At 44.7% G+C, this 23,450-nt stretch overlaps 1 protein-coding gene across 1 annotated transcript; it reads left to right on the forward strand.

Annotated features, from left to right (window-relative positions):
• The first annotated feature begins 11,402 nt into the window (after positions 1-11,402).
• On the forward strand, positions 11,403-21,774 carry LOC135539897 (nuclear receptor subfamily 1 group D member 1-like). Its single transcript, XM_064966131.1, has 6 exons — positions 11,403-12,029; positions 17,200-17,505; positions 17,595-17,828; positions 19,173-19,720; positions 19,804-20,200; positions 20,301-21,774. The coding sequence occupies exons 1-6, from the start codon at positions 12,014-12,016 to the stop codon at positions 20,495-20,497; spliced, it is 1,698 nt and encodes a 565-aa protein (XP_064822203.1). The 5' UTR covers positions 11,403-12,013; the 3' UTR covers positions 20,498-21,774.
• Positions 21,775-23,450: the final 1,676 nt, after the last annotated feature.

The raw sequence follows: 23,450 nt of genomic DNA on the forward strand, positions 1-23,450 counted from the left end.
TGTTCACCAGATTTAACTGCACCATCTCCTACCACCAAGATCAAAGAATGTGAAGCCCAACGCCCTCTCCCACCTATACAGTTCCTCTGCCACACCCTCGACCTCTGAAACCATTCTCCCTACCTCATGCTTTGCTGCGACTGTGGATTGAGAACCTGATCCGCAAAGCACAAAGCTCCCAGCCTGGACCTGAAGGGGGCCCGGCTAACCGGCTGTTTGTCCCTAATCCAGTCCGGTCCCGTGTCCTGGAATGGGCTCATTCCTCCAGGCTAACCTGTCATCCAGGATCCCGTCGTACACTAGCCGTCCTCTGACAACATTTCTGGTGGCCCACAATGGTTCCTGACGTTTCTGCCTTCGTCGCCAAATGCACAGTGTGTGCTCAGAACAAGACTCCATGGTAAGCTCCTTCTGGCCTCCTTCAGTCACTACCGGTCCCTCAACGTCCCTGGTCTCATTTATCTCTGGACTTTGCCAATGGGCTCCCTCTGTCTGATGGAAATACTGTCATTCTGACTGTAGTCGATCGGTTCTCCAAGGCCACCCATTTCATCCCTCTCCCCAAACTAACTTCTGCCAAGGAGACAGCCAAGCTTGTGGTGCAGCATGTCTTCCGGATCCATGGACTCCCGGTAGACATGGTCTCCGATCGGGGTCCTCAGTTCTCGTCTCAGTTCTGGAAGGCATTCTGCACCCTTATTGGGTCGTCGGCCAGCCTGTCATTCGGATTCCATCCCCAAACTAACGGTCAGTCAGAGCGAGCCAACCAAGACCTGAAGATCACCGTAAGGTGCCTGGTCTCAATCAACCCCACTACCTGGAGCCGTCAACAGGTCTGGGTGGAGTATGCCTGGAACACTCTTACACCATTCCCAATTCTGCCACGGGACTCTCCCTTTTTGAGTGCTCCATGGGGTATCAGCCTCTACTCTTCCCCTGAAGATCACCGTAAGGTGCCTGGTCTCAATCAACCCCACTACCTGGAGCCGTCAACAGGTCTGGGTGGAGTATGCCTGGAACACTCTTACACCCTTCCCAATTCTGCCACGGGACTCTCCCTTTTTGAGTGCTCCATGGGGTATCAGCCTCTACTCTTCCCGGAACAAGACCAGGAGGTCAGCGTACTCTCGGCCCAGATGTTTGTCTCCCGGGGTCGACGTACCTGGAGAAGAGCCAGGGCGGCTATTCTCAAGACCAACTCCAGGTATCGTCGACAAGCGGACCGTCGCCGGACCCCAGCTCCCCGCTACCGCATTGGGCAGAGGGTATGGATTTCCACTTGGGATCTGCCACTTCAGGTAGAGTCCCGCAAGCTGTCTCCCCGGTTCATTGTTCCTTTTCCCATCTCCAGAGTCCTGAGTGCCCACTGCTGTCCATCTTGTGTTACCCTGTACCCTCCGTATTCACCCTACCTTCCATGTGTCTAGGATTAAGCCTGTCTCACTGTCCTTTGTTTTCTGTCTCCAGGCCCATCCCTCCCCCTGGGTTATCGGTGGCCAGCCAGCGTATACGGTGAGACCCCTCCTGAAGGTTTTACCACTGGGCAGGGGTTTCCAGTACCTGGTAAACTGGGAGGGTTATGGCACGGAGGAGAGGTGCTGGGTCCCTGCTAAGACATCTTGGACCCAGCCCTCATAGCCGATTTCTATGGGGGGGTAGGGGGGGTGCACTTTCACGCCTTGATCTGTTTCACCTGTTCCTGTGATTTTCTTCACCCCTCCAGGTGTCACTTATTTTCCCAGTGCATTTATCCCTGTGTTTCCTGTCTCTCTGTGCCAGTTTGTCTTGTATGTTTAGTCAAGTTAACCAGCGTCTTTTCCCGGTTCTCCTTTTTGTAGTCCTCCCAGTTTTGACCCTTACCTGTTTCTGGACTCTGTACCCGCCCGCCTGACCATTCTGAATGCCTTGACCACGAGCCTGTCCGACACTCTGTACCTCCTGGACTCTGATCTGGTTTTGACCTTTTTGCCTGTCCACGACCATTCTCTTGCCTACCCCTTTGGATTATTAAACATTGTAAGACTCCAACCATCTGTCTCCTGTGTCTACATCTGGGCCTTACCTTGTTCCTTGATACACCCAGACTCTCCAAAGAAGATACTAAGGCAATAGATTACGCTTCACTATAAAATAAGAAGAACATCTAAGTAAAGGACACCATAGACACAACACATACCATCACCCAAAACACAATCTGGACTCGCTGACAAAAACACATAAAAATGCCACTACACTATTTTGTTTGTGGATACTACAGAAGGGCTTAATGCTTGTGGGGCTCCTGAGTGGTGCAGTGGTCTAAGGCACTGTATCTCAGTGCTAGAGGTGTCACTACAGACCCTGGCTCAATTCCAGGCTGTATCACAACCAGCTGTGATTGGGAGTCCCACAGGGCGGGGCACAATTGGCCCAGCATTGTTAGGGTTTGGCCGGGATAGGCCGTCATTGTAAATAAGATTTTGTTCTTAACTGACTTGCCTGGTTAAATAAATAAATTGTTGTACAGTTCTTCTTTTTATTTGCCAACAGCGAAACCCTCTAGTAGGAGAAAGCTGAACTGCCCAACTGGCTTCCCAATTTAGAGAATGGCTAGGGTCTATTTCTACCATTCTCCCTGAAGTGTGCAATCATTCACTCCCCCTTGTGGATTAAAAAGGAATGGACTGGTTTAATAAATATACACATAACACATGTAATGTTTTCCATTGAAAAAAAACAACTCTATTTTAATTTTGTCACATGCACAGGGTCGCAGATGGAGTTTCAGTGTAGCGAGAAAATTCTTACGCACCGAGTTCAAACAGTGCAGGTGTGAATAAAACAACAACAAATATACAAATAAAAATATATACATGTTTATTACTGTGACAATGATAAACATAAATAAAATGTCCATTGGAGTGTGGGCAGGGTAATTGTCCATTGAGGGGGAGGGAAAAATATAATGTGGGGGAGCTGAAACAGGTAGCTGACTAGTGACTAGTTGTGGCTATTCAGCAGCCTGATGATCTAGTTGTAGAAACTATTGGCCAGTCTGTTAGTTTTAGCCATGACGCTCCTGTACGCCCGCGTTTGAGTGATGGAAGCGGGGAGAAGAAGCCGTGTGGGGTCCCTGATGATCTTCTTGGCCTTCCTGAGACACTGGTGTTTTACGTGTCCTGGATGGCAGGCAGTATGCACCCAATGCTGCGTTCGGGTGAGTGTACCACCCTCTGTAGTGCCTTGCAGTCAGCGGCGGTGGAGTTGCCGATCCAGGCTATGATGCAGCCTAACAGTATGCCTAACAGTATGATCTAAATGGTGCTCTTGTAGAACAGTGAGGGCCCTCTGGGACAGACCGAATTTCTTCACCCTCCTGAGGTTGGAAGAGACACTGTTGTGCCTTCTTCACCATGGTGTCTCTGTGGTTTGACCATTTCAGTTCCTCTGAGATGTTTATGCCGAGGAACTTGGCATTTTTTACCATCTCCACGCGCCCCCATTGATGAGGATGGGTGCATGCCCAACCTGGTTCCACCTGAAGTCCACAATCAGCTCATTTGTTTTGCTGATGTTGAGGGAGAGGTTGTTTACCTGGCACCACACCGTCAGAGTGCCCTATAGGCCATCTCGTCGTTGTTGGTAATCAGGCCTCCTACTGTCAAGATGTTAGTGAACTTGATGATGGAGTTGGAACTGTGTGAGACCACGCAGTCGTGGGTATACACAGTCGTGGAGGCACGCAGTCGAAGATGCACTCTTGTGGGGCCCACGTGTTGAGGATCAGTGTGGATGTAATGTTGCCTACCATCACCACCTGGTGGGGGCCGTCAGGAAGTCCAGGACCCAGTTGCATAGGGAGTTCAGTTTCCGACAAGGCTGTCATCAATCCACGGTTTTGAAAGGAAGCGTTTTGAAAGACACAATAGGTATCATATCATCTAGGTATTTTTGTATGAATCCGGTGACTGAGTCAGCTTATTCATTGATGACTACCTCTACCCTACACCAATTCCTATTTATATGTAGATATTTACCTCAACTACCTCGCACCCCTGCACATCAACTCAGTATATAGCCAAGTTATCATTGTGTATGTATTATTTCATAATATCCAATTTTGTAGTTACAGTCTTGTCCCATCTCTGCAACTCCCGCATGACCCTGCCAAGCCACACTGCTTCTTGACACACTGCTCACTTAACCCGGAAGCCAGCCGCACCATGTGTCAGAGGAAACACCGTACACCTTGCTACAGTGTCAGCGTGTATGCGCCCGGCCCGCCACAGGAGTCGCTAGAGCGCGATGGGACAAGGAGATCCCGGCCTGCCAAACCCTCCCCTAACCCGGATGCGCTAGGCCAATTGTGCGCCGCATCAAGGGTATCCAGGTCGTGGCCGGATCGAACCCGGGTTTGTGGGGCCTTAGACCGCTGTGACACTCGGGAGGCCATTATTACCGTTTTACTTTTCTATTATTTCTATATTTTCTTTCTCTCTACATTGTTGGGAAGGGCACACAAGTAAGCATTCCCTCTTAGTCTACACCTATTGCTTACGAAGCATGTGACAAATCAAATTCCATCTAGCCCTACACCAATCCAATGCTTTAAATCCATGAAGGGGAGTAAACTAGAATTGCACACATCAGGGAGAAGGGTAGAGAGAGTGAGAGTGGGAGAGAGAGAGATCGATCATCTGTCCATGTAAAGACAATGTACACAGCTTTATAAGCATTTCTACATACTGAATTGACATTTACACTTTCCATTAATTATCATCCACTTAATCAGAAAGTATTGAGGAAATTACAAAATGTTGTGTTAATGCATCAGAAGAATGTCCACTAGAGTGCATCATGCCAACTAGGGCAAATAGCCTAGTTATTCTTGGTCAGGTAACTAGGTCAAGCATATCTCATAGCCCAGCCTATATCTAGACCAAAGTAGTCTCTGGGCATGCTCAGGAAAACTTATGATGACCCTACAAATACAGCCCAATAAGTAATCATTCGCAACTATGTGTATGTATGTGTTTACAATATAGTCTACACATGGAGCTATGAAATCAATTGCTCAAATTGATTTAACAATTATTTTTGTGCCGTTCTTGTAAATCGTTGTGATTAACGGTGATTAACTGCAATGGTTAAGTGATTAAATGTGGTAAACTGCAATTTATTTAACTTCTGACAAATGACTCTTCAAATGAACTCATATTCTTTATGAAATACACAACTATAGGCACAGTACATAACTGCTACATAGACAATTATAAATTAAAACTTTTATGAATTAAATTGTTTAATGGCTGCGTTTGTGTAGCCTATAACTTTATTGTTTGTGCTATATTCAATATTGTCACAAAGAGAGGTCTTATATAACATTATGGATACCCTTCCATTGGTCAAGTGTGTCATTAACTAAGTTTAAAGCATCTGCATCACATCATGACCTCTTTATTCAAAATCCGTCAAACTTCTATGACGTTCCATTAAAATTAATGTTTTGTCGCATGTATGTTGTGTTTAAGAATGTGTAATTTGCCAATTCTAAATATGAGTAGATATAGTTTCTAAATTACTGTAAACTGTAGGAATTTCGTGACATTATGTGGGTAATTACCCAGAGAACGCAGTTTCATGTATGGTTATACGACCAATGTCTGAAACATGATAATAACGAATGACTCGATATACGTTCGAATAGAAAACAACGTACTCTCAAACTTGTGCTTATATGACGCGCATATAATTCACCGACTGCCCTGCTAAATCATAAAGTTCCACCACGGAGTGGCGCTGCTTCATTACGAATAACACGTGAGGACATGCTCTGGTGCTCTGGTTGTCATGACATTGTCTACACGTGCTGGGCTCTAACCAGCTGCCACAGAGAACATTTAGCACAAATCAACCCAATAAGACCAATTGTATCACAATGTGTTATAACCTAGGTATAAAGCATCTGCGTCACTTATGATATCTTTATTCAAAATCAGAACGTATAAAAAACACCCTCAGACACAACACTGAGGCTATTAATCAATCCACATACTGATAACTCACACACAAAACACATACCAACATCTTCAAAAGAACAAATACACCAGTCAATGCATATAAACATTTGGAAAACAGTTTCTTCTTTGGAGAGTCTGGCTTTGAGTTCCTTGACTATGCTATTACATATTTTTCAACATAAATCACTGTTGTTCCAATGTTACAGAAGAAATGTCAATTTGTAAGTTTTTAACATTTGAAAATGAATACAAATAAATATTTTTAAGAGGTAGACTAATTTAGTACCCATTATGTGCAGCCCGGACTTTTCACATATTTTATTCAAAATTTGATCTGCTCTGGCAACCTTTTGGTTACTGGCCCAACACTCTAACCACTAGGCAAGTTGCAGCCTCGGCATACCATTACCCAACACTCAATCATTCACAAAAAATACTTATTTTTTGTTTTAATTTGTCAACAGCTGCTTAGAATCAAAAAGATAAACTGCCCAATGCTGTAGGAATTCCAACTTGGTTCCCAATGTAGAGAATGGCTAGGGTCCGTTTATACCGTTCCCTGAAATGTGCACTGATTCATTCCCCCTCGTGGATTGAAAAGGAAGGAACCTTAGGAAAGAAATATATTTATAACATGTGTAATTGTTTCCATTGAACAAGACAACTACAGATTATCCCTACACCAATCCAATGCTTTAAATCTATGAAGGGGACAAGTATTGCACACTTCAGGGAGAAGGGTTAGAGAGTCAGTCCACCAGAGAGAATGAGAGAGCAACATGTGTCCATGTATATCTCATAGCCCAGCCTATAACTAGACCAAAGTAGTCCCTGGGCAGAGTTAGGAAAACATATGATGACCCTACAAATACAGCCCAGTAAGTAATCCCTCACAACTATAGGCTACATTTTGTGAAACAGTATGTATACTGAACAAAAATATAAGCGCAACATGTAAAGTGTTGGTCCCATGTTTCATGAGCTGAAATAAAAGATCCCCGAAATTTTCCATACGCACATATCAAGAAGCTGATTAAATAGCATGATCATTACACAGGTGCACCTTGTGCACGGGACAATAAAAGGCCACTCTAAAATGTGCAGTTTTGTCACACAACACAATGCCAAAGATGTCTCAACTTTTAAGGGAGAGTGCAATTGGCATGCAGATTGCAGGAATGTTGACCAGTTATTGAATGTTAATTTATTTACCATAAGCCGTTTTAAAGAATTTGGCAGTATGTCCAACTGGCCTCACAACTGCAGACCATGTGTAACCACGCCAGCCCAGGACCTCCACATCCGGCTTCTTCACCTGTCACGTTGTAAACAGAGTGCCCGATGGTGACGGTGGGGTTATGGTATGGGCAGACATAAGCTGCGGACAATGAACACAATTTGAATGCACAGAGATACCATGGCGAGATCCTGAGTCCCATTGTAGTGCCACTCATATGCCACCATCAACGCATGTTTCAGCATGATCATGCAAGGAGCTGTACACAATTCATGGGAGCTGAAAATGTCCCAGTTCCTCCATGGCCTGCTTACTCACCAGAAGTCACCCGTTGAGCATGTTTGGGATGCTCTGGATCTACGTGTATGACAGCGTGTTCCAGTTCCCACCAATATCCAGCAACTTTGCACAGCGATTGAAGAATGGGACAACATTCCACAGGCCACAATCGACAGCCTGATCAACTCTATGTGAAGGAGATATGTGCTGCATGAGGCAAATGGTGGCCACATCAGATACTGAGTGATTTTCTGAACTACGCCCCCATTTTTTTTTAAAGATATCTGTGATCAACAGATGCATATCTGTATTCCCAGTCATGTGCAATCCATAGATTAGGGCCTAATTAATTAATTTCAATTGACTGATTTCCTTATAATCAAATAACATTTTATTGGTCACATACACATGGTTAGCAGATGTTATTGCGAGTGTAGCAAACGGCTTGTGCTTCTAGCTCCGACAGTGCAGCAATATCTAACAAGTAATCTAACATTTCCACAACAACTACCTAATACACACACGTCTAAGTAAAGGAATGGAATAAGAATATATACACATAAATATATGGATGAGCAATGACAGAGCGGCATAGGCAAGATGCAATAGATGGTATAAAAGACAGTATACACATATGAGATGAGTAATGCAAGATATGCAAACATTATTAAAGTGACTAGTGATCCATTTATTAAAGTGGCCAATGATTTAAAGTCTGTATATAGGCAGCAGCCTCTCTGTGCTTGTGATGGCTGTTTAACAGTCTGATGTCCTTGAAATAGAAGCTGTTTTTCAGTCTCTCGATCCCAGCATTGATGCACCTGTACTGACCTCGCCTTCTGGATGGCAGCAGGGTGAACAGGCAGTGGCTCGGGTGGTTGTTGTCCTTGATGATCTTTCTGGCCTTCCTGTGACATCGGGTGGTGTAGGTATCTTGGAGGGCAGGTAGTTTGCCCATAGTGATGCGTTGTGCAGACCGCACCACCCTCTGGAGAGCCTTGCGGTTGTGGGCAGGCAGATGCCGTACCAGGCGGGGATACAGCCCGACAGGATTCTCTCAATTGTGCATCTGTAAGAGTTTGTGAGGGTTTTAGGTGACAAGACAAATTTATTCAGCCTCCTGATTCTGAAGAGGCGCAGTTGTGCCTTCTTCACCACACTGTCTGTGTGGGTGGACCATTTCAGTTTGTTCATGATGTGTATGCCGAGAAACTTAAAACTTTCCACCTTCTCCACTGCTGTCCTGTCGATGTGGATAGGGGGGTGCTCCCTCTGCTGTTTCCTGAAGTCCACGATCATCTCCTTTGTTTGTTGACTTTGAGTGAGAGGTTGTTTTCCTGACACCACACTCTGAGTGCCCTCACCTCCTCTCTGTAGGCTGTCTCGTCATTGTTGGTCATCAAGCCTGCAACTGTTGTGTCGTCTGCAAAATTGATGATTGAGTTGGAGGAAGCATGGCTACTCAGTCATTGGTGAACAGAGTACAGGAGGAGGCTGAGCACGCACCCTTGTGGGGCCCCAGTGTTGAGGATCAGGGAAGTGGAGTTGTTTCCTACTTTCATCACCGGGGGGGGCCTGTCTGGAAGTCCAGGACCCAATTGCACAGGGCGGGGCTAAAACCCAGGGACTCAAGATTAATGATGAGCTTGGAGGGTACTATGGTGTTGAATGCTGAGCTGTAGTCAATGAACAGCATTCTTACATAGGTATTCCTCTTGTCCAGATGGGATAGGGCAGTGTGCAGTGTGATGGAGATTGCATCATCTGTGGACATATCGGGCGGTAAGCAAATTGAAGTGGGTCTAGGGTGACAGGTAAGGTGGAGGTGATATAATCTTCGACTAGCCTCTCAAAGCACTTCATGATGACATAAGTGAGTGCTACGGGGCGACAGTCATTGAGTTCAGTTACCTTTGCCTTCTTGGGTACAGGAACAATGGTGGCCATCTTGAAGCATGTGGGGACAGCAGATTGAATATGTCCGTAAACACATGAGGCAACTGGTCTGAACTGTAACTCAGTAAAATCTTCGAAATTATAGCATGTTGCATTTATATTCTTGTGCAGTGTATATTTAGTAGTCCTACACACTGAGCTATGAAAACAATGACTAACATTAAATGAATCATTTATATTGTGCCATTCTTGTAAGTCTTTGTGGTTAACTGCAATGATTAACTGATTAAATGTGATTTGCCTGACTGCAATTTATTTAACTACAGAAATATGTCTTGATACAAATAAAATCTCATATTGATAATGAATTACACATCTATAGGCACAGTACATAACTGCTACATTCAGAATGATAAAATATTAACGAACTACAGTTTTTAATGGTGGTGTTTGATTAACAGACAATGTAGCCTATATCTGTATTTCTTATATTCAATATCATAAAGACAGGTCACATATAACAATATGGATACCATTCCGTTTTGGTCAAGTGTGTCATAACCAAGTAACTTTGTCAAATCATGATGCTTTTATTCAAAATCCGTCAAACTTCTATGATGTTCCATTAAAATTAATGTTATACCCTTATGCTGTGCTTATGAATGTGTAATTTACCGACTCTGAATCAGTTCATATAAATAGTTATTAAATGACTGTAAACTCCAGAACTGTCGTGTCATTCTGTTCATAATTGCACGTTAATGCCCAAAGGGCGCAGTTCCATGTGTGGTTAATGCCGCGTTCAAGTACTAGTCGGAACTAGGAAACTCGGAAATGTCCGACTTGCAAACTGGTTGAAAGCGGCACGCGTATATCCTCAACCAGTTAGCAAGTCGGAAATGTCCTAGTTTCCTAGTTCCGACTAGTACTTGAACGCGGCATATATGACCAATGTCTGAAACATGACAATGACGTATGGCTATACACGTTTCTTGAATCGGAAACAACGTGGTCTTAAACTTGTGCAATATGACGCATATATAATTCACCTACTGCCCTGGTATATCATGAAGTTTGGCCAGCAGGAGTGATCTACGGCGCAGTGAACTCCACGACGGAGTGGCGATGCTTCATTACGAAAAACACGTGAGGACATGCTCTGACGCTCTGGCTGTCGTGTCATTGGCTACCCATGCTGGGTTCACGAGGTTTAAAAGTGACGGCGTCTAGTAGCCTATCAGCATTGACCATATCTAACCAGCTGCCACAGAGAACATATAACACACACAGACCCATTTGACCCAATTGTATAATAATGTGTTATAACATAGGTGTAGGCAGAGCATCTGCGTCACTCTTCATTACTTCTTTATTCAAAATTCGTTAGCATATATGATAATACAACATGAGGCGCACGTACTAAGAGCCCCTCCAGCAGAGCCCAATGACCTACATTCAAATCCGTGTCGAACCACCGAAAACATGGGCACTCGGGATTCCTATGTGGTTCCTTTACTTAGGACACCACATTGTATTTGAGAAAGCTGTGCTGCTTGATATGTGTTCTCTCATGTAATTGATGTTGACCCACATTCCCACCACGATTCATGCCAATTTCCGATGCTGTGATTCTAGGAAAAAACGAATCGCTTCTGAAGGCAGAACTTGATAGCGAGATGGAGGGAGCCGTAGCACGGTGAGCTCCGCCTCCTTCCCATGTGCTAGCCCTGGCTAGCCCCCTCTCCGTCCACCCTTCTTATCGCAAGGCCTCATATATTTGCATAGAATGTATGTCAGTAGGACACAAGGCTCGGCGGCTCACATGCCGCGCGCACATGCAACCGAGCTTTACTAGCCTCCCAAATGTTGAGTCCAACGGTTTCGCCTCCACTCTAGCTCTCCACCAATGAAAACGTGCGAACGAATAAAGGGCTAGAGGAGGGTGGGGGGGTGTACAAGAGGTGGATGAGATACTCTATTAGAGCGTGACAGATGCAGTCAGAGAAAGAGAGTGTGAGTGTAATCCTTGGCATACAAAACAGAGGTTGAAGGGACAAAAAAAAATGGTCACATTTCTCAAACACCTGAAAACGTGCTGGTGTAGTGTGGGCGCGGTGTATTGCCTATTAATGAGTGGGTGTGCCTAAACTACTTTCACACTTTTGACTTTGGAGATGTTCATGGTGACTCACTGGCACTAAAAGCCGAATGCTTGGGATTTCTTTTCAAATAATGCTTGTTATGTTACAGTGATAGTTTACTGTACACCACACGACCTACGAACACCAAGCGAAGCAGGCTAGAGGCAGCAAGGCACTGAATTACACACCTTGGAGACGATTTGCAAACATTTCGTCAAACGATACCAGTTTAGGTTTTGCTGATCTCTAAATCAGTTTCGATTTTTTTCCACACTTGACGGGTTTGACTGACCCCAATGACATGCGTACAGTCTCATTGCTCTTATTGGGATTCCCGCTCTATGCTTTCTTGGCGGTTCATGACTATTTCACCTATATCAACGAAACTCCTCATTGACGCAAAGAGAAACCAACATTGAATAATTCCAATACCGTTTAGAATCAACCAAATACCGGAAAAAATGGACAACAGCCCTGGTGAGTTCCATTTCCAAGTTATAACCAATCAATGCTATTGTCAGTTGTAGGCTAAAACATAAATGTATTTGCGAATACACTACTTGTAAATTAACACTACTGAGTAAATGTAATGTGTACTGTTTAGGTATATCCCTTCACTGTGTTTGGTACACGTACCGTGCGTAGTGGTAATGAGTTCATTGATAATGTCATGATCATGTATTGCCCCGAGGCTTTTTTGTATTCCCCCAACCCTACCACCACTTCGGCAGATAATATGTCTTCTATTGCTACTAATAGCTATTTTCGCTCACATAAACAGTATATGTAGTTAACTAATTATACATACATTCGTAATTTCCTTTTTCTGCAAGGGATGGATTTTTACCCACAGCTACCAATTCACCATTCATTCTGTTTTTAACTCAAACCATCCGATGTTCACAGATTAACCCATCTTTTTATAATACAATTTTTGCTATGTCCTTTTGCAATACATCCCTCCATTTTAAGTGAAATGCTACTTCGGGTTGGTATTGGACATATACTATTTCGCGTATTTACTTTCTATCGTGTAATAAGTAATGTTTTAGGTTACCTATTTTTAAAATGTTTATATTGTAGTATACATTGGAGATAAGAAGATCGAAACTATCTGGAATTGCGATTCCTATCCCATATGGAACAACGGTTTTGTTAACTATATCTCAAAACTGGCTTTTGTATAATTTTGCTGCTATTTTGTCAAAGATAGATGGGCTAAATCTAAATTTTAATGCCAAGTGTGTTTTTGGATGAATGGTAATAATGTGAGTGATGCTATGGTTTGGAGGGAGTGGGTTGTCGTATGGCATGCCACAATCTTTGCTATTTTGCGGCGACTGAGCTGACCGCTACTTCCCGATTCCCTACATGTAAATAACAAATTGACGTTCAGTACCGGTCCCACTTTACACGCTCTGTCAGTCCCCGGTGCCTGCACGTGCTGGTCGGCACTTCATGTGACTATTCCATTATTGATTTAGTGTTAGCTCCTTTTACATAATAGCAATTTTATGGATTGCCTTTGCTTGGAGAGTTGAGAATTGTTGGAGTAATTGAATCAAACCGGATTACAAGGGGAAAACGAAACCGTTCCAAATCCTTTCATCAGCAGCACTACTCCAGAAAGGCATTTTCAGAACTTCTCAAGCTACCTGACTGGTGTCTCCCCAAGTTTGTTCAGTGCTGCTGGGCATCATAACTTTTTTCTCTCTCAATGGTGTGTCAAGGACCTATCACGCCAATTCCATAGACATGAGAGACAAAACCATTTTTAAAAGAGCTGGTCCCGACACGAAGGCCACAATTGAACAGTTAACAGCTATTCAAGCCAGGTCTAAATTGAGTAGGTGGTGAATTGGTCATAAAAACTGTTTTATTATGAAATATTGTCTTCCCTGATCTACTGCAGGCACCAGCAGAACTACAGTCAAAACATTTTTACCAATATAAGATGTACAATATAACAAAATATACAAAATACAAGATATGGAATACAAAAAGTAGTAATTCAGATATGAATGACCCAAAATTCATTTGAATATATGCATATGTTTGGGTGCCAAACATATCCTATCAGTTAGTGGGTCATTGGCATCAGTGGCATGATGACCACTAGCCAACTCTCAGTAATGGGGAGTGTTCAACCTTTATTTCAACTGATATGTTGACCAAGTTGGCCTCCATAGTCCATGAATTCATAGCAGTGAATGAATCTCCATGGCAGGTCACAATATGGGAGTGGTTCCCATATAAAGGGAAACCCTGAAAGCCTATGAGGTGACACCATTTACCACTCAATATTCTAAAGGTAAAGATATTCAAATTGCGTTAATTCAATAGATAATTGCCTTTTGACTCAGGTTCCATTAATAATATGAGGTAATTACCATAACGGTCATGTTATGACACATTTGAGCCTGGAATAACTCATTTGCCAAGTATATTTCCACGAAGACAGCAGGGAATGTGACAGTGGCATTGATATTGAATGGCCTAGTCCCCTATTTACAGCCATGTTCTCAAGTCTAATAAGTATCTTAGCTATTATTTGCATGGCAACAGTCTGATAATGGTCGGCATCATGCGCCTGATTTACCCGAGTTCCCACCTTGCCTGTCAAGAGCCGACTTCACGTGCATAAACCTCCGCATCCACGTGCAGCGCGTGATTCCCACCCTCGCCTTCATATTTTTAATCTCCCTTGCGCTCTCCCCTCGCCCATGAGCCTTTCCGGGAACTCCTACTCACAGCCTTTCCGGGAACTCTGTTTTGCTGCTGCCAGAATTTGGTCAGTGGGTCAGAACATTTTAGTACCCTATTCACTAGTTTAATGTTGATTTCTTTACGCCAATATATTTTAATTTGGAAAGACAACTGAATAGTTTGATATACAGTATATTCAATATAGTGGATATTGTGATACTTTTGTAATACATGGTAGCAATACACAAAATGTCACATGTTGAGAATACATTGTAGCGATGGTTCACTCACTGATATCACAAATTACCCTGACAAGTAGCAAATTCAAATTCTCTAAATTCAGGTTGGAGGGTAGGCTGGACTATATTTATAATATAGTTTATATGGTGGATCAAAATACACTGTTTTCTATGTCATACAGTTTCTATAGGCTTCTACTCCAAGATACACTAATTGTTATATTGCCCCACTTCTTCTGCCAATAAATGCAAAGACTGCTATTCTGTCAATCATCAGAGCCGGATGGGAAGTTAATATGAGTAACTGGACAATATATATATCTTTTTTTTAATTTAACCTTTATTTAACTAGGAAAGTCAGTTAAGAACTAGTTCTTATTTACAATGACAGCCTACACAGGCCAAACCCAGACAACGCTGGGCCAATTGTGCTCCGCCTTATGGGACTCCCAATCACAGCCAGTTGTGATTGCCTGGATTTATCATTATTAATCTACTGGTATTCAATGTAATTATGTGTATAACCAGTGGTTCACCCCCGTCTTATTCACTGTAATTTATTTATAGATTTACCATGTCAATGTAACACACCAAACACTTACAAATGGCGAGGTTGAGATGATAGATTAGGCCAATGAGATGATAGGTTAGACAAGGAGGCAGTGTCTGGGATGTCTAGAGGGAAAGAAGAAGGGGGAGTGAGTAAGGGTCACCAAGAGAGAGGGGGAAAGGAGGACACGTTCCTGAGCACTCCATCCAGCCAACCCACTATCAGATTAGCTCACCACGAGTCTCCTCACCCGACATGAGCCATGGACGTTTATCTGACTTCCAACGAAGCAGTGGAGATAAGGCTGACCTCAACCATAGTGACAGTACAGCGGTTCCACAACAGGAGTGGTTATATTACCATTATAGCTGTGTGACTATAGTACAGGGGTGAAGGTGAGAACTCAGAAGCCTGATTGTCAGATGGTGAGGGATATGGGCTTGCCTTTCAATAAACTAAACCGACAGTCACTATATTGACATGTTAGAAATTACAGGATTACAATATTATTGAAGAGCTATTTGGTCTTCATTGATATGCATTTCAGTCCAAGCTGAGTTTTTTTCCACCTGTCTCAGGACTCGCGGCCAAGTATACACACATGTCACCTGGCTGTCTCCCTTCTTTTCTATGCCCTAAGAGTGGGTGGGACCTCCATTAAAGGGGGAGGGAATAAGGAGGGGTTAGTTACTGTCTATGTTTATCCTAGCTCTGAGTCATACAGCCCTTCCCCACCTGTGTCATAGCATAGTGCTCCAGGGAGGGGCCTTTCCTCGAGCCACCTGGCCAGGCTCAGGTTTCTGGTGAATTATGCTGTCTCTGCCATAGAGAAGGTCAGGGGTCAGGTCCCCCTCACTGGGCTGCCACTTGACAATGGAAACCAAACCAACAGCTCAGGACTATATGAGTGGGTGGGGGTGGAATTAAAGTCCGACATTTCAGGTAGAGGGGAAGCTCTGCCACACGCAAAAACAGTGAAGCCCCAGCAGTTACCACAGTCGGTGTTGGCACATGCTGGCAGAGGAATTATAGTCAGGCACACTCACTTTAAGCTAAACATAATATCCCTGCCGGCAGCACTTGTCTCCTCCGGCAGAGAGAGAAACACGGCTATTGTTTCAGATAGCACAATGATGGGTTTGACCTGTATTGAAAACATGTAATGCTGGCTGAAATTATATTCAAACCGCTTTTTCATCTTCCAGACAAGCTACGGGGGGGTTCCGTTGACTCAGTGGAATGCAATACCCGCACAGTAGCCTGTCCTCTCTCTTTCAAACGTAAACCCTCTGTCTTTCAACCGTGAGCTCTCATCAGCCTGTTATTGTACTGCGACTGTTGTCTACACGGGACTGCGGAAAGCGCCTTGTGTGTCAGGAGTCCATGTGAGTCGGGCAGGCAGTTTGAGCAAGCTCCGGGCGCATGAACAGGGAAAAGCGAGGCTTGCTGTTAGCGCGAGGAGGCAGCTGGCTGGCTGGCTGAACGTACACGTGAGGTGCTGTCGCTCTTCTCGTACACAGAGCACAATCTTTACAGGGAGGGAGGGGTAGAGAGATGGGGAGAGGGAGGGAGTTATGAGCCATTTCCGAGTTTACGTACCAAACTTGCTTTGGAACGTTCTAGAACTTTTGAGTGGGCGCGGTACGGTACAATTTATATAGCCTAGATTTTTTTCTTACAAAATCGGGAAATGTTTTAAATACTTTTTACATTATTTTGTTTTTGTATATATTCAAGGTCTCACATCAAACACAGAATTAGTCAAAGCAAAAATGATAATGCTTTTTTGAAATCTTATAGATCCACATTTTGGAAAAAGACTATTGACAAAGATCTGGTTGCCCCCGAGGCTAGACTTGACCTCATTTTCCCGACACATTCTGACCTTCTATTACCTTTTACCAGCTTCTCTGAGACTGATTGTGGTTTAAATATCGACCTCGGGCAGGATGTGTGTTCATGTTTGGTAACCCAGCCAAGTGCCTATTGCTCAACACTTATCTGTTAGTTGACCTACCTACCTTCGACACAGATATGAATCTAGATATCTTTGCACAGCTAGTTTGCTGACAGCATAGCCTAATGTCTGCTACCTTGTGACATGGTAACACTAACTGCCCTCCCTCTCTCTCCTCTCATCTTTGCACTCCAGGTGGTGTGATACTGTATGCTGGATCATCTGGTAGTGCTAGCCCCAGCCCTGGCAGCCCCTCCAGCGGGTACCAGACCCAGTCCCCCCGGTCCTCCCACTCCCAACCCTCATCTCCTGAGCCTGTCTCATTCCCTGAGATTGGCCCTCTGAAGAGAGAAAGAGGGGAGAACCGGGGTGGGCCCTCGCCCAAACTAGTCTTCCAGTTCCCTGAAGCCAATGCCACTACAGCCGCTACATCCTCTGGAAACACCTACGCCCATCCTATGTTGGCCAAGAGGCCCTGCAGTTTCACTGGCACCTTCACCAGTAAGTACCACTTCTACTGGCTTTCTTTCTTCTTATATTTTTCTATTGTAATGTCTAACCAATCATTCCTATTTCTGTGTACCTCACAGAGACAGGAGGCATGGTGCTCCTGTGTAAGGTGTGTGGGGACATCGCGTCTGGCTTCCATTACGGCGTTCACGCCTGTGAAGGCTGCAAGGGTTTCTTCCGCCGCAGCATCCAGCAGAACATCCACTACAAGATGTGTGTGAAGAACGAGAGCTGCCTGATCATGCGCATGAACCGAAACCGCTGCCAGCACTGCCGCTTCAAGAAGTGTCTCTACGTGGGCATGTCCAGAGATGGTAAGAGAACATTCGATCTTCCTCTCCCTCTTTTTCTCTCCTCTGGCCTATTTACATTTACATTTAAGTCATTTGCCTATAGTTTCTGATTGATGACAGAAGCAGTTGGGGAGTCCCAGTAGTCATCAGTCATGGGGAAAACTGTGGCAAATACGGTTTATTTCTGGAAATTAGGCCACAGGCCGCTTCATTACGCTCCGTGTTAGGTTGAATGTGTTTGCACATCTATTAGAAGTATTACCACAAAGTCTATAACATACAGGCATTTAATAGGTCATGTTCTAATGGTAAACTATTAGAATGTTATTGGAGGATAGTACAGTTGGTACAGTTAGAGGCTCAGCTCCATCCCTCTCCTGTATGACATCATTTCCCTACAGGCCACCATACCCTCCAGAGGTATCTATAAACTAGGTGATAATAAATCATCTTCTTTTCTGGAGCAAACCTTTTGAGGTGACCTATAAAAGGAAAATGCTATAGAGGAGGAAAATGATCCACCATTGCACCAATTACCCAACAAAGCTCAAAGCATAGGTTTGGCCTTTTCGCTCCATATGTTATTTTAATACTTCTGTTATTTGAAGATGTATTTTAGGAATGCAAGGCATTTATTTAAAATGACGTTTGATGTCACTTACCTACCCCCTTTTTCCCTTTTCCATCTTTTTACCCTTCACTCTCATTCAATCATCCTCTAATTCCCTCACCCTTTCACATTCCCTCTCGCCCATGATACTCTCTTTCACCCTTTCATTACCACTTCACCCCTTTACTCATACCCTATTACCCTCTCACTTTTTCCACTCCTCTACTTTGACCACTCCTCCCTCACTCTGTCACTCACAATGACAACGTTTACTCTAGCTGACCCAAGAACCTACTTTGTGTTTCTTAACAGGAACACAGAGGAAGGAGCTAGAGAGCAAGAGTCAGCAAGGGGCGAGGTAGAAAGAGGAAGAGAGAGATCAGGGGGAAGGGGTGTAGCATACAGTAGCAGACTATAAATAGGTTTGCCAGAGGACGTGTGCTATGGAGAGGGGGATGGAAGGACTGGAGAGATGAAGAGGAGAGGGAGGGGGATGGGGTGGTAAACCATGTATTTTCATGGTCGATTGAAACAGACTGGTTATAGAGAGAGGAGAAAAGCTCCCCCAGCTTTCTTTACCCTGTAGGAGTAGTCAGTAATAATACAACACAGTGATTGCATTCCCAATCAGTGTCAGGGAGTAAAGGTTGAATTAGACTGATAAGTAATAGGCTACTGCTATACCAGCTCCAGTCACTGCCATCTGTATTATCCATTCATTGGCTAATGTATTTTCCCCATGTCCTCCTCCTCAGCTGTGCGTTTTGGGCGTATCCCAAAGCGTGAAAAGCAGAGGCTATTGGACGAGATGCAGAGCTACATGAATAGCCTCAACGAATCAGCATCCATGGAGATTGATTCCTCCCCTTCTTCCTCCGAGGCCCCGGCCAGCCCAGAACCTGGCGAGTCCATTTCCACTGCCTACCGCAACATCTTTGCCCAAGAGGATGTGAAGCCAGTAATCAAGATGGTCGTCAACAGCAACAACATCCGCAACAATCCAGCACATGATTCTGGCTACGCTCACCCCGCACCCCAAACCCACTCCCATTCCAACCCCTCTCAGGGGTACCAGTCACATCCCACACAAAGCTACCAGACCCCCCCTCGCTACCCACGCAACAACAATGTTGACAACGCCCAATATACCTACCAACCATCATCCAATCAGAGTCAATGCCCAATGTCCAATGGCAGCCAGTCCGCTCAGACCTTCCAAGCCGATCACAACAACTTTTCAGCCGGCGAGTCTCTAAACCAGACCACATGCCCCTGGAAGTTGAGTGGAGGCACCAAAGTTCTGGTGAGTCATTAAATCTCAGTATATATACTATATGTACAATGCATGGGTCATAGAGCCATTCTAACCATCTCCCTCTTTCTCAGGCATGTCCCCTGAACGCATGTCCCGTGGCCCCCCGTGACCGATCCAGCCAGCAGATCTGGGACGCCTTTTCCCAGTGCTTCACCCCGGCCGTCAAGGAGGTGGTGGAGTTTGCCAAGAGCATCCCCGGGTTCCAGAGTCTCAGCCAGCATGACCAGGTCATGCTGCTTAAGGCCGGCACCTTCCAGGTGCTGATGGTCAGGTTCTGCTCACTGTTCGACCCCAAGGAGAAGACGGTGACCTTCCTGAACGGCCAGACATATCCCCTGACATCCCTGCGGGCGCTGGGTATGGGCTCTCTGCTGGACGCCATGTTTGAGTTTAGTGAGAAGCTGGGATCTCTGGGCCTGGAGCCCGACGAGATGGCCCTCTTCATGGCTGTGGTGCTAGTGTCTGCCGGTAAGAGACTGATAAGAAACACACGCTTCTCTAAATCTTTTTTAAAAATCACAGATGTTTAGATTTTTCACCATGTATATAACATTGTCTCCTCTCTCAGACTGTTCAGGTGTGGCTGATGTAGTTGCAGTGGAGCAGCTTCAGGAGAGTCTGATCAAAGCCCTGCGCTCGCTCATCACCCGCCGCTGCCCCGACGACAGCGCCCTCTTCCCCAAGCTGCTGCTGCGCCTGCCCGACCTGCGCACCCTCAACAACATGCACTCCGACAAGCTGCTGGCCTTTAGCATCGACCCCTAAGGGCCTGAAGGAACCACAGCCCGCAGGGGCACCCACTGACTACCGGACCCCCGAAAGGGGCAGTCCTCTTGGTGAAAACCCTCATGACTCCTTCACTCCAGCCATAAGCCAGCAGCCGGTCATCCTCAGGCTCTCTTCAATGGGCTGTGTGTGCTGGAGCTGGGACTGGGGCAGAAGCAGGGTTGGACAGGGTGAATGAGTGGACTGAGAGGCATCTCAGAGAAAAATGGATAATAGGAGGGAGTCTCTTGAACTATGACCTCATGAACAATACTCACAGCTGGTAGAATCTCTCATAGACGTATAATCTGCCTAACAAGTTGGTGTCCTGGGAGTTAGACAGCAAATCCTCATCTTAGTCCAACTTAACTCCCATAGTTGAAGGACGAGAGTCTACAAATCCTCCATTACACATATTTCCCAATGATAGTAACAGTGACTGAAGACCAAAAGACGGTTCCATTCCTCCTCTCTCATTTCGCGCATCACTATGTCCTCCTGTCCTGCCACAGACAGACAGAAAACCAGCAAGAAGGAAGCACACCCTTTTCACAAGAGAAAGGGCCATTTTCTTTCTACACATTCAAACACAGCACTTTCCATACATCAACAAGCCCATATGACAGAGCAATAGCAATGTATAACACACTATTAGATCCCTAACTGACTGTGTATGCACTGTTAAAACAGCCTAAGATATTTTCAAAATCATGTCATGAATCTTTTTGGAAATCCAATATTTGGGATTTGATGAGAAAATGTATTATTTACATTTGTAAGAATTGAGAGTATGAAGCATTATATTTCAATACTGTAATCAGGGAGACATTTGGTCATTTTAGACCTAATTTGTCGGGTTATATGTATTAAGGTATTCTATTGTTGAACATATTGTACATAATATTTGAGACAGGTTCCTACTTCATTTGAGTTGATTGCTGTATGATGTTAGCACTATTGAAGACACAAAGCGGGGGTGCTATGTTTGAGAGGTGCACGATATTGTGTGTGTGGGGGGGGGGGTGCAAGGTATGCATCTACTGTATGGGGCCAGTGGTCTTCCTGTCATGAACTGATCCTTACAACCCTCAACACTCATCCTTACTGATGGAACTGGTGCACAAACCATGTAAAAAAAAAACTTTGATTTGAACCTACATTATTGAAATATAACTATTGTTGATTGATTGATGCATTACCTTGTGTATATTTTGTAAATGTTTCATGGTTAAACTTCTTCCATAGAGAACCAATATTAAATGAGATGGTATACTGTACTTCTTGTGTATGACTCTTCACTCGTTTCCGTGTGTTATTGACTTATATAAAAGCCACTAACACTATTAACAATACCCAACATGCCACGCTGCACAACAGGCAAAGCAGTAACCTAGCAAAGTAAGGTAACTTTTAACAATGATGTTCCAGCTTTTGTCACCCATTATACCAAATTAATGATAATGTGCATCAGATCAATTAAGTGCCTTGTTACAGGCTGTTAAGGGCATTTGTATCAGTGTGTGTATATAAGCACACAGTTCACAAGTTAACACAAACTCATCCTCAAAGAGCAGATATAACAAAGAACCATGCAGGGACAGAATGATTAGGATGCGAACTGTGTCAAATATATTTGATAGAAAATAATGTGGGTAAATGTGTCAAGTGTGTGTTTCTCCATCTACGGTGCTTACTTTTTGTAGTTTTAGGCTGTGTTTCTGTATAGCACTTTGTGACATCTGCTGATGTAAAAAAGGGCTTCATAAATACATTTGATTGATTGATTGTCTGAACACTACTTGTCGCAGAGCTAGATACAGATGAGAGTTGGGACGTGTCCACGCAGAGCTAGGTACAGATGAGAGTTGGGACGTGTCCACGCAGAGCTAGGTACAGATGAGAGTTGGGACGTGTCCACGCAGAGCTAGGTACAGATGAGAGTTGGGACGTGTCCACGCAGAGCTAGGTACAGATGAGAGTTGGGACGTGTCCACGCAGAGCTAGATACAGATGAGAGTTGGAACGTGTCCACGCAGAGCTAGATACAGAAGAGAGTTGGAACGTGTCCACGCAGAGCTAGATACAGATGAGAGTTGGGACGTGTCCACGCAGAGCTAGGTACAGATGAGAGTTGGGACGTGTCCACGCAGAGCTAGGTACAGATGAGAGTTGGGACGTGTCCACGCAGAGCAAGATACAGATGAGTGTCCACGCAGAGCTAGATACAGATGAGAGTTGGAACGTGTCCACGCAGAGCTAGGTACAGATGAGAGTTGGGACGTGTCCACGCAGAGCTAGATACAGATGAGAGTTGGGACGTGTCCACACAGAGCTAGATACAGATGAGAGTTGGAACGTGTCCACGCAGAGCTAGATACAGAAGAGAGTTGGAACGTGACCACGCAGAGCTAGATACAGATGAGAGTTGGGACGTGTCCACGCAGAGCTAGATACAGATGAGAGTTGGGACGTGTCCACGCAGAGCTAGGTACAGATAAGAGTTGGAACGTGTCCACGCAGAGCAAGATACAGATGAGAGTTGGGACGTGTCCACGCAGAGCTAGATACAGATGAGAGATGCGACGTGTCCACGCAGAGCTAGATACAGATGAGAGTTGGGACGTGTCCACGCAGAGCTAGATACAGATGAGAGTTGGGACGTGTCCACGCAGAGCTAGATACAGATGAGAGTTGGAATGTGTCCACGCAGAGCTAGATACAGATGAGAGCTGGGACGTGTCCACAAAGAGCTAGATACAGATGAGAGTTGGAACGTGTCCACGCAGAGCTAGATACAGATGAGAGTTGGGACGTGTCCACGCAGAGCTAGATACAGATGAGAGTTGGAACGTGTCCACGCAGAGCTATGTACAGATGAGAGTTGGGACGTGTCCACGCAGAGCTAGGTACAGATGAGAGTTGGGACGTGTCCACGCAGAGCTAGGTACAGATT

This window comes from Oncorhynchus masou, chromosome 5 (genome assembly GCF_036934945.1).
Source record: "Oncorhynchus masou masou isolate Uvic2021 chromosome 5, UVic_Omas_1.1, whole genome shotgun sequence".
NCBI lineage: Eukaryota > Metazoa > Chordata > Actinopteri > Salmoniformes > Salmonidae > Oncorhynchus > Oncorhynchus masou.

Bases quoted from the DNA above. Each gene is read 5' to 3' on its own strand.
- LOC135539897 (XM_064966131.1), top strand. The intron at 17,829-19,172 runs GTAAGAGAACAT...CCTCCTCCTCAG, and splicing joins CGTGGGCATGTCCAGAGATG to CTGTGCGTTTTGGGCGTATC. The intron at 20,201-20,300 runs GTAAGAGACTGA...CTCCTCTCTCAG, and splicing joins TGTGGTGCTAGTGTCTGCCG to ACTGTTCAGGTGTGGCTGAT.